At 41.2% G+C, this 11,560-nt stretch overlaps 1 protein-coding gene across 9 annotated transcripts in view; it reads left to right on the top strand.

Annotated features, from left to right (window-relative positions):
• The window catches only part of PDE1C (phosphodiesterase 1C), a 358,417-nt gene extending 351,199 nt beyond the window's left edge, over nucleotides 1–7,218 (top strand). For 5 of the 9 annotated variants that reach the window (XM_064667361.1, XM_064667384.1, XM_064667404.1 and 2 more), the window contains 2 exons: nucleotides 1,614–1,667; nucleotides 4,860–7,218. In XM_064667361.1, the coding sequence (XP_064523431.1) occupies nucleotides 1,614–1,667; nucleotides 4,860–5,029 (224 nt within the window). In that variant the 3' untranslated portion in view covers nucleotides 5,030–7,218. Of the gene's footprint in view, nucleotides 1–1,613; nucleotides 1,668–2,387; nucleotides 3,265–4,859 lie in introns of those variants that run through there. The other 4 variants (XM_064667413.1, XM_064667334.1, XM_064667344.1 and 1 more) reach the window with 3 other exon arrangements.
• Nucleotides 7,219–11,560: the final 4,342 nt, after the last annotated feature.

Here is an 11,560-nt window from a genome sequence, read left to right on the forward strand (position 1 = left end):
CACATTGTCTTTAATATCACTTCTAAAAGGGTGAGGCTGACAGAAAAGGCATTGTGTGTGCATGATCCCATCCATCTCTTTGCCAGCAGGTTAGTCAGTCTTCCTCACTGCTGTCTATTGAATCTATACCTTGTCAATTTAAAGTATACAAGAGGAAGACTCACCCAAGGTCACAAAGCTGGGAAAATTTAATGAGGTTAGGGAGCTGAGTGCAGGAAGAGCCCTGGCAATTTTCCTACCTGGACTTGACCATTGTTGAAACCAGAGTCCTCTGGCAGCATCTCACAGCACCACAGGGAACCCATCTGTCATAGGCACATATGCTGCCTCCTTGAATGACTCCTTTTTCTCAGTACAAAGAGGATGAACTAAACATTTCTCCAAGGAACCTGAACTTTGTATGGTGAGAAAGCACAATAGGGTCATTGATGTACCCAGGTTATTATTATTTGCAATCACTATATTTTTATATATATTTTATATATTGACTATATTTTTATTTCTATGTCTTGGAAACATTTGGAGATCAACTTCTGTCCTGGGAGAGCTCACGTGGCCTCAGTGTCTGGGACCAGCCTTCTGTAGGACCCCCAGCCCCACCATCTCCTGTCAAGGGCCCAGGGGATGTGTCCCAGCTCAGCCTGGGGCCTTTAGTCCCTGCCTGAGCCATGCTGTACATGGGCCCATGTCTGGCCCTGTCTCCTGGGTGGGCCTGGGATCTGCACTACAGAGACCTGCTCTCTGGGATGGACCGCTCAGATCTAGGTCATAGCTTGTTATGCAGAACTCTAGGAGTAACATACTGTATTCTATCCTATTTCTATTCCTGTTCCCTGCATGCACCATGACTCGAATAATGAACAACAGTTTAATTTGCCTGAAATTCCATGAGCTTTTCAGCAAGAAAAACACTTTCAAGGACACATAACACAAAAGCAACAACCAGAATTGGGATTTTATTTTTGGTTTTATTTAATTTTTATTTTTATAAATCCATATCAGAGCCACTCTTTACAAGCATGTGTAGCCAGGAGCAGGCTGATATGTCTCAGTTTAGTTTGAAAAAACATCCTTTGCAGTCTGTCAATCTGACAGAGCTGCAGAAAGCAGCGGAAGGAATATAGGCCAAGCAAACCTGTTTCCTGAAGAGAACATGAAGAATTAGGATCAGGAACAACCACACAAAAGAAGAAAAAAAAAGAAGTATGGATGTGGGGCATGAGAGGCCATCTTTGTGGTGTATGAGCAGCCGGCAGCAACCTGGCCAAAAGGGACTGGAAGAGCCTGACCAGTCATCATGCTCAGTGCTGCAGAAGAATCAAAAAAACCTTAGTGATGACTGTCAGTCTGCACTGGTGTAAAGTTCCTTCCTGACCCCAGCACTGGTGATTGGCTATTCCCTGAGCATGTGAGCAAAACCCACTTCTGCATCATCCCACAGGCTGGTCACACCTCCCAGGAGATGCCCAAGACCTGTTTCTCCCCCATTCTGGAGCCATCTCAGGGCTTCTGAGAGTGGCCACATGCCCTTGAGCGAAAGACTGGCAGAATACCAGTGAATGCCCCAAACCACTTGGCCCCCTGCTAACATCTCTGCATCCCATTTCTTACAGACTCTGCTCCTGGCTCCACAGGAGGTGAGGATGGAGAGCTCTTTAGTGTCACAGGTACTGACCAAGAAGTAGCTGTCTTTGGACTTTCGTTGAGATGTCTCATTGGAGAAAAGTGAATTTTTATATAAACACAGATTTTCTTTAATATTCTTAGGAGACTGAGTCTCCCCAGGTTTAGACCATTTCTTGAGTGACTCTAATGAAAGTCTTGGTTCTCCTGATCCTGTGTCCTGCAGATCTTTCTGATAGTTACATCAAAAAACCTCCTTTGTTGACAAGGCTGCAAAACGGAGAAAGGTTTTTCTCAGCAGTCTAGGCTCATTTCTCATTTGCAGTAGTGTACTAAGAGGAGCTCTGGCATTCATTCTTTCATCTGCTGTGCAAATCAAAGTATGATGTTGACATGGGGCCAGGTGTTTATACCAAGTGTCAAGTGGGAGTCCTGACCTCTCTCTAAAGAATCAAAGAAAGAGTTGTATCAAAGAAAGATTAAGAGGAAATACTGTGTGGATGCTGCCCTGGACAAATCTGAGATTTACACAGCTGCTGATTTGTAAGATGGTGGGTTGCTGTCTTGGTTTACTGACAGTATGTCCCAGGAGGTGGGACCTCCAACGGAATCGAAACCCCTCCCCCCCAAATCAAGAAAATTTTTTAAATTACAAGGTGTTTGAGTGAAGTATGAAAAATTAATAACAGTATTAATAAAAATGGAGAACAAAACAGAACAAACCCAAACCCAAACAATAACAAGAAAATGTCACCTTAAACCAGTCTTTCAGTACTGTGGCACCGAGACAGCAATGAGGTTCCGACGGAGGTCGTGTGCGGAGTGAGGGTGTGGGGATGCGCAGAGCAGCGCTGGCGCCAGAGGTGCGGAGTGAGCAATGGCGGTGAGCAGCAGTAGGGAGTGTGGGGCGAACAGTGATCATGGGCTGCAGTGGCGGGCAGCTACGGCAGCTGTAAGCAGTGCTTACTCTGAGATGATAGTGGCAGCAACAACATCAGTGGTGAGCGACGGCAGGGAGCGTGGGGTGAGGATCGATGGGGCTCCAAGCTGCAGGGAATGGCAGGGTTTGGTCAGCAGCGAGGAAACTGCCAGAGCCGAGAGCCATAGCGAGAGAGAGCAGCCTGATCATGCTTCTGCATTCGCACCCCTCTATCGGAACCAGAAAGAGCGAGGTAGCACCAGCAGTTTTATGCTTCCTAAGCTCTTGTGATATCTCCTGCAGCGATCTCTCCTGCCCACCAGCCCTTCCTGCCCCCACGCGGGGGGGGGGGGGGGGGGGGGGGACGACGACGGACACTGTCCAAAACAGCGTGCTGATATGAAAACAAAGAAAATCTTCTTCATTTAGGTAAACCATAACTGTTGCACATCCTGCCAGTCAGAGTAAACAGAGCAGCTTAGGCATTCTTAGCCTCCTTGCTGAATTAGTGTCTGGATAACACACAAATAGTCTGTTTGTATGATGCTACTTGTGTAACTATTCTAGTCTACACTGATATTGTTGGTAGTACACTGGCACTACCAACAGTGTGCTACCAAATCCCTATTCTCTGCTTTCATTGCCTTGATGATAGCCATGATCATAAAAAATAATTATTTTCCCTAAATTAAAAAAGAAAAAAAACCAACAACAAAACAAAACAAACAAAAACCCAAACAAGCAAACAAACAAAACAAGCAAACAAACAAACAAACAAACTATCACTGCTCATGTGAAGGTCCTGAGAATCATAACCTATTGGAGCCCCATATAAAAACCCTGTGAGGTAAGTATTGTCATTTTTATTCCCATTTTACTTGCAGAGAAACTGGAGTGAATGTTGTAGTCCGGGTCACATAAGAAGTCAGTGAGCAATCTGGGAACAGAACTCTAGAGTCCTAACAGAAAGTCTTCTGCCCATCAGTTTGAGTCACTAAAGTTTTAAGAAATTAAAAGTCATGAATCCCCTTTATCCACTCCTGTATGAAGATGATAAATACTACTGTTACTGTTCTGGATAAACCTCTTAAAACTATTAGCAAAATCATATCTTCTGGCAACAACTCAAAGAAAATTCCAGGTATCAATAAACATTTCCCCACTTTGAGCAAGGGAAAATTAAATAACAGTTTGGCTGAATCTATGCTGAGTACAGAAAATGGAATAAATATGGAAAGTGAATGTGCCTCGAAGAGCAGTAATTCACCTGGATATTTTTCAACCTTTTAATGAATGTGAATTTAATCTAGTTGAAAACAGGAAGGATTGTGACTATGAAGAAATCCAGATGTGTCTTTCTAAAGTTTATGAAATCTGTAGTTTTTTATTTCCCAAGATATTTTGGAGCATGATTAATCAATCAATGCGCTTAACAAGATTGGAGTGTGACTGTTCTAGCATTTGATGTTAGATAGCTCACACAGGGGAATCTTTTTCACTTAGGATTCATGCTGAGAGTGATGACTTTTCTTTTAAAATGCTTATCATACTAATTATTGAATTGGTTATTTTGCAAATAATAACTAAGCATAAGATGAAAGCATTTTGATCATGATCATGTTTAATTTTTTAGTCTATCTACGTAAAGAGGTAAGAAAGCAAGACATAGATTCAAATAAACAGAGTCAAGAAGTTGAGAATGGTCAGATTCATATGTATTCCACTTCTGACTTTCACAATGACCTGTAGTTTGCTGGAAAATCAGACAAAATGCATCAGATCTACCTATTCCTGAATTCTGGGAAACATGATCTCTCTCCAGATTTATTGTTTTGAAATCATCTTGATATTTTGGGTACAGTGAGGTGTTAAGCTATATATATTTAGATAGGTAAGTATAGGTCAGTTGCTTCTTCATTTACATATGACAATTTAGCTACTGTCTAAACTGTTGTTTCCTAACCCTGAGAATGTTCCTTGGGATTCAACTGTATTGATGTAGTCTGCTGGCATGTCTGAATAAGGGCATGATTTCAAGATCCAGTGTTTCAAACTGGTTAATTGCCCAAATTTCAATTTTGGAAATGCTTATGTTTCATTTCAGAGTTTTACATCTATATTTATGATTTGCATTTTTTTTTTCTGAATGTTTTCCTAACCCAAAAGAATCCCGGCTTTCAGGCTGAGAAACCCTCCTTTGCACATACAGGCTGTGCTGAATGGGATGGACACAGCTTCTCAGGAACTGATTTCTTGTCTACTAGTGAGTGAAAGCTAGGCATGGTAACCATCGTTGTTATTCCTTTGTCACCACCAGCCATCAAACCTCAGCTGCATCACCTCAGGAGGCCCACTCACAGCTCAGGAGACTATTTCCCTGCCTTCCACAAGAAATTGGAGGAACATCAAGTGAGATGTAAAGTGCTTGATGAGAGGGAAAGGATGAAGAAGATTCAACATATTTCCCAGAGCTGGAATAGGAAATAGTAGAAGAGTTAAAGAGGCATCTTGTGGAATGATGCTTCTCACAGGTAGATGGAGGATATTGTGCAACCATTGCACAGCCATACTACACTGTACAGCAGCTGCAATTTTGAATAAAAGCAAGTGTATGATTTAACTAAACGATATAATGGACATTTTGTTAGAAATGTTCTCAGTAGCCGTATTATTGCAGCATATGCCCACTTAGTACTAAAGTATTGGGCTGCTAGTTTAAAAGATGTAACTGTATATGGCTTGTCTCCTGTCAAATTAAGCCAATGCTTTCCTAGATTATTTGACTCCTTATGGCGTTCTCAATGCGACCTTCTGCCTACCACAGGTAAAACAATAACTCTTACTTCAGACAGCAAGGGAAAATTTTTTATTGTCTAGCAGTACTGAGAATAAATGTTCTCCTGTCATAGTGTGACCTATCAGGAGGATGCAGGTGGAAGGCTGGAGTACAAAATCCTCTCCCTTCACTCACTGGAAAAAGAACACATAGCACAGCATTAAAATTGTTCTTTGCTCAAACTCTGTTCAATGTTAAATAACACTGATTGTTTTCTATGGCATTAATTTAGTTGAGTTTGATTTCATGTGTTCTTTTGATGCATAGTGTCCCATGGCTCTTGAGTTTCACAGCTGAACGTTACCCTTCTGAAAAAGTTGCTCTTGCTCCCAGATTTTGCACTTTGAGAAACAGTGGCAAATAGCTCTCTACCCTCTTTCTGGAAGCCCCTGGTGGTTTACATACTACCTCAATTGTCCCTTTCCAGTCCTTTTTTTACTCTCCTCAGAGGCAAACCTGCTCTACTTTATATCTTCCTTGCTGCTCTTCACTATATCTTTCTTTGTTTTATTCTAAGGAGAGAACGAGTACTGCACGTGGCTCAAGTGTCAGGTACACCAGAAATCTATAAAATAGTGTAATGACACTTTCCGTTTCATCTTCCAAGCTTTTCTGAATAGATTTTTAAGTTGTACTTTCATTTTTGAACCTCCTTGAGGGCTGAGCAGTAGTTTCTGTAGAATTACCTATAATAAATACTAATTAATTTATAGCTGAAACACACATACAGAGTTGCGGAGTTGGGGTTTCCTCTCCCTGTATGCCTCATTCTGCACTTACCAACACTGAATTGGTGGTTTTGCCAATTACACTGAAGTAAGCTGCTGCTTCTTATTTATCTATTTCTTCCCCACTTTACATTCTTCATTTCTGTTTCTTGCTTGCTTTCTTCTTTTACCAACACCTTTTCCAAATCACATCTTCTGGATAAGTACATTGAATAGCAGAAACAATAATCCTCCTTTGCTATGAATCCTGCCCATTTCATAACAATTTTTAATTTATTTCTGCATTTTTATTTTTCCCCCATTGTTAACTAGTTGTTTACCTATCTTAAGATCATATGTTGCAAACTTCTTTCAATCCATGACAGCTCAGTAGCTTTGACAGTCTTTGGGTCAAGCCCTTGTCAAAACAGAGAACAGCAAAGCATATTGGCTCCTTCAAGGAGTGTCGAGGTTTGTGAAGCAAAATTTCTCCTACAAAAACTTGGCTGAACACTCTCTGTCATAAGTATTCCTGCTATGAGTATCCCCGCTACCTACTAGTTCTATTATTTATATTTGTGAAAAATTTGCTCACTGTGAATTTGCATTGTTATACACTACAAGTTTGTAATCATGTCTAACACCAAAACTACACCAACTGGTGTATCCACCATTGCTGCAGGACAGTCACATTGAAATCATGACTGGTTGTTGAATGAAAAAAGCCAAGGTCTATTTCCAGTGTTATAGATGCCCTTCACTGCAATTCCAGGCACACTCATCGCAAGGTCTCACACCTTTTCACAGTGTTTTGCTAGACATCTTCACTGCCTGAGTACTCTGATGTCACCATGTTTCAGTTATTTTCATCTGTTGTACCCTGTGCTTCATGTTTGTGATATTGACCTTCACCACCACCAGCACTTGTGACTCCAGCAGCGGGCTGGGTCACTGCCTAAACCAAATGTGAAAAGGAATGCACTTTAAAGCCTCTTGCTTATGAAATGTATTTATCTCCAGGAATTTTCTGAGAACTGTATTTTGCTTGTAGAATACCCTAAGATATTTTACACAAATTGGCTGTATACTGCATGTATTACATCCATGTATATATATGAATATGTGCAAAATTACTTCTGTGTCATTTCCTTCCCTTTAGGGCACTATACCTAACAGAGAACCTGACTGTTCTCTGGACAAGTGGACAGCATTAGGTCACCTGTACAAGTTGAAAGAGGAGTCTTTTGGGGTTTTGCCTTTCATTATTATCTACAGTTTATTTGGGTTATTATTTTTCTGTCACAAGCGTCTCACAAAGGGATTGATTTCTGTCTTTGCTCTCCTGGTCCACACTCTCTCTCTTGCCGTAAAGCAGAGGTAAGTTGTCATCTTGAATGTACTGGTATGTAGTCAAAGTACAGGGTAATGAAATTACCTACCTGAGGTGTCATCATGGAATCATAGAATGATTTGGGTTGGAAGGGACCTTAAATATCGTCTCATTCCAACCCCTCTGGCATAAGCAGCGACATCTTCCACATGGCCAGTGCCCCATCCAGCCTGGCCTTGAACACTTCCAGGTATGGAGATCCACAGCCTCTCTGGACAACCTGTTCCAGTGCCTCACAATTCTCAAAGTAAAGAATTTCTTCCTAATATTCAATCTAAACCTACCCTTTCAGTTGAAAGCCATTGACCCTTATCCTGTCAGTGCCTTTGCAGAAAGACCCTCTTCAGCTTTCTTGTAGGCCTACTTCAGACACTGGAATGTGCTATAAGATCGTCCTGGAGCCTTCTCTACTCCAGGATGAACAACCTCAACTCTCTCAGACTGTCTTCATAGGAGGTGGTGCTCCAGCCCTCTGAGCATCTTTGTGGCCCTCCTCTGGACCTACTCCAACAGGTTCGTGTCTTTCCTGTGCTGAGGACCCCAGAGCTGGAAGCAGCACTCCAGGTGAGGTCACACAAGAGTAGAGTAGTGGGGCAAAATCACCTCCCTCGACCTACTGGCCATGCTGCTTTGGATGCAGCCTGGATATGATTGACTTTCTGGGCTGCAGTCACACATTGCTGGCTCATGTCCAGCCTCTCATCCACCAGCACCCCCAAGTCCTTCTCCCCAGGGTACTGTTGATCTATTCATCCCCCAGACTCCTGATACTGGGGGTTGCCTTGATCCACGTGTAGTACCTTGCACTTGGTCTTGTTGAGTGTCATGAAGTTCACATGAGCCTACTTTTCAAGCTTCTCCAGGTCTCTCTGGATGGCATTCTGTACTTCAGGAGCATCAACTGCACCACTTATCTTGGTGTGTCATGTGGAGTGTATATGGTTCCTAAACTTTATTGGAGTTCTGATCAGTTTCCTCTTTGATCTCATTTTTCTCCAGCTAAATCCATTCTGTATTGAACTGCTGTCCATTAGAATGTCCTCTAGAAGGTGGCTGTTCACCCAAGTGGTTTAGAGAGGGTTTTTTTGGTTTTTTTCTGGAGCCGGGGAAGGTGAAGAATGCTGCCAGATACTCACTGGTATTGGAAAGATATCTCAGAATGTCTCTTTCCTCTTTCAAAGCCTGGGGCTTTTGGCTGAAATGAAATACTGTAAAGTGGGGGAGAGAGGATGTCGTTGCAGACTGTTCTTAGTAAAACTTGGATGTTTTACAGAAATAATTCCTAAGTTTAGCACTTAGTTGTGCTGATGGCATCCAGCCTGATGCATAGAGATGTGTAATGGAGTCGATGGACTTATCCTCTCAGTCCAACCCTGACATCTAGTGTACAACAAAGGAAAATTTTCCACAAATGAAATCCATGTTATCTGGGGGAGGGCCAGCTTTGAAATGCATTTGACTCGTTTTTGTATTTATGATTTTGGAGATAACCACTTGCTCCCAGCATAGAAATAAGTCTGTCTGTCTAGACAAATTTTATGATCTTAGATCTATGATGACATTTAAATTTGTTATCACGAACTCATTACAACTATCAACACTTGCAAATTTAATCTTTTTTTTTTCTCTATAGTCCATTCATGAACAGAGTCTTTGCTCTAATCACTGGATCACTTCACTACAGCAGAAAAGTTTGTCACTCTGTTATTTGAGGAGGAGTTCTTTGTTTATTTTTTTAGGAAAGGATTAAAACCTGAATTAAAACATGAATGTTAAAATCCACAATGAGTGAGGCACAGAAAGACTCTTGAGTATTTATTCCTTGATTCCTTATATTTTGTGTTTTTCCTTGGGACTCCTCATTGTTCTGGCACCCCATTGTTGTGGTTTCAAGACTAAATTATATTTATTGTGAATTTTCTGTGAATTTTTAACTCAGCTGACAATCACTCCCTTTACTCCAAACCTTTCTCCTGATCTCTCACAGACCTGCTAAGCATCACTAAGAACCCCCCTTGGTATGGATCCTGGGCTATAGTCACAGAATGACTGAAGCATGATCAATGCCTCTGGAGTTGGCCAGTTCAAGTAGGCTCCAGTGAGGCAGGTTACTCAGGGCTGTGTCCAGTTTGGTTTTGAAAATATCCAAGGATGGAGAGTCTGCAACCTCTCTGGACTATCTGTGACAGTGCTCAGTAGCAAAAACATGTTTTCTTACTTGTAAGTGGTGTTCCATGTGTTTCAGTTTGCGCCCACTGCCTCTTGTCCTGTCAGTGGATACCAATAGGAAGAGCCTGGCTCCCTCTTTATTCCTCCCCATCAGACATTTGCGTGCATTATTATATGCATTGATAACTTCCCTTTAAGCTTTCTCTTCTCCAGGCTAAACAGAATACAGAAAAACAAACCTGTGACAGGTATAACTTTGTTTCAGACACTAAGACCACCTGGGGGCCTAAAATCTTCTTTGAAGGTCGGAAAAAAATTGACAGCTTGGAAAAATCCAAAGCTCACAGTAATGTGTCTCACAGTCATATATACACATGTTGCCGTTCAGAGGATCATTGCAGCTGAAAGAATAAGCACAAATGCTCCATCAAATGCAGTTCTTTTATTTCTAGAATGTGCATAATAATTTAGCAGTCACTTGTCTCTCTGTTCTTTTCAGGATTTTTCAGGATGTCAGGAATAAGGATGGATTAAGCTTCCCTTTACAGCTCCTGGATCTGACAGACTACATGGGTTCCTCATGCAGGACCAGAAGCCAGTATCATGGGGTAGAAACTGGCTTTAAATGTTCACTCGTTCTATTTCTGGATCTACATTGCCAAAATATTGGTATTTCGGTTTGCACCACCTCACTTTAAAAGGCCCATGGCTTTTTGGGAGGGATATGAGGAACAGAATAATATCTGTTTATTAACTTATCTAAATACAAGTGAGAAGCCAAAATTTCTAATGTGCTTCACTGAAATGCTTTTTTGATTTTTGCTTGTAGATGGTATTGCTGGGCAGTCTCTCTGCATACAAGAATACTGTAAGGTCATGTGTAAAAAGTGTAATCACAAAAGGTAGGGATGGCATAGAACACGCAGGAAGATGATCTGTTATGATATCTAAACATATCAATTAATTTATGTGGTCAAAGCATTATACAATTATCAATTTACTAACCACTAAGACAAAATTTCAACCAGACATAAATTCATTGTAAGTTTTGCTAAACTCAGTGCATGCAAATGCTGCTTTATCTATGAATATAGTGTGAGTTTACAATAGCATCATGAATGTTGCTTTGAATTTGTTCCACATATCCCATGAATCTCATATTTAGCACTACAAAAATGCTCATCACAACCCCTTCAAATAGGTGATGGACTTTCTGTAACCCTTAGTTGAAAGTTGTTAAAGCATAAGGCCATTAAATCCCTTAGTCCCAATTTTATTGTAAATGGGCACCTGTGTCTTAGTTTCTAGGTAGACGCTAATTGAGAATTCACTTCAAAAATATTAGCCATTAATGATCTCCTGACTGCAGTCTTTTATTCACTAACTGAAGCACTTCATTCCCTGCTGAGGGCTTAGAGTGGTTGTCCCACCCAGTGCAGACTTCTGGGGTAAGATGCCATTCCAGATAAATATCTGAATGCAAGCCAGCTATCAAGACACAAAGCAGTCAATGCACATAGCAGACAATGTAAGTGACTTCAGTCTGGAGCATCCCAGTCCTAACAGTCCTATGGAAATGCTTAGGTGTGTCTGTGCTTTTAGTTTCCTTTCATTTTTGGTGTAATGGCCTTTGGGGACACTGGATACAAAAGCATTTCTGCCCCAGAACAAACCAACTCCTGTCATTTGTCTGGGGAGAGCAATTTGTTGGTTTTAGCACTATCTGGTCTTAAATGGAGACTGAATGACAATAAATAAACCCAATAAACCATTGTAGAGTTAACACGCGATTCTGCAAAACCTAAAGGCTTTGTTTTGGGGGAAGGGGAATTGTCTGCCTCATTTGAAAAAAAAATTATTTTATTCCCAAACAAAATGACATTTAACACTTTAACTGACTGCAATGAAGCATGTGG

This window comes from Pseudopipra pipra, chromosome 1 (assembly GCF_036250125.1).
Source record: "Pseudopipra pipra isolate bDixPip1 chromosome 1, bDixPip1.hap1, whole genome shotgun sequence".
Classification (NCBI taxonomy): Eukaryota; Metazoa; Chordata; class Aves; order Passeriformes; family Pipridae; genus Pseudopipra; species Pseudopipra pipra.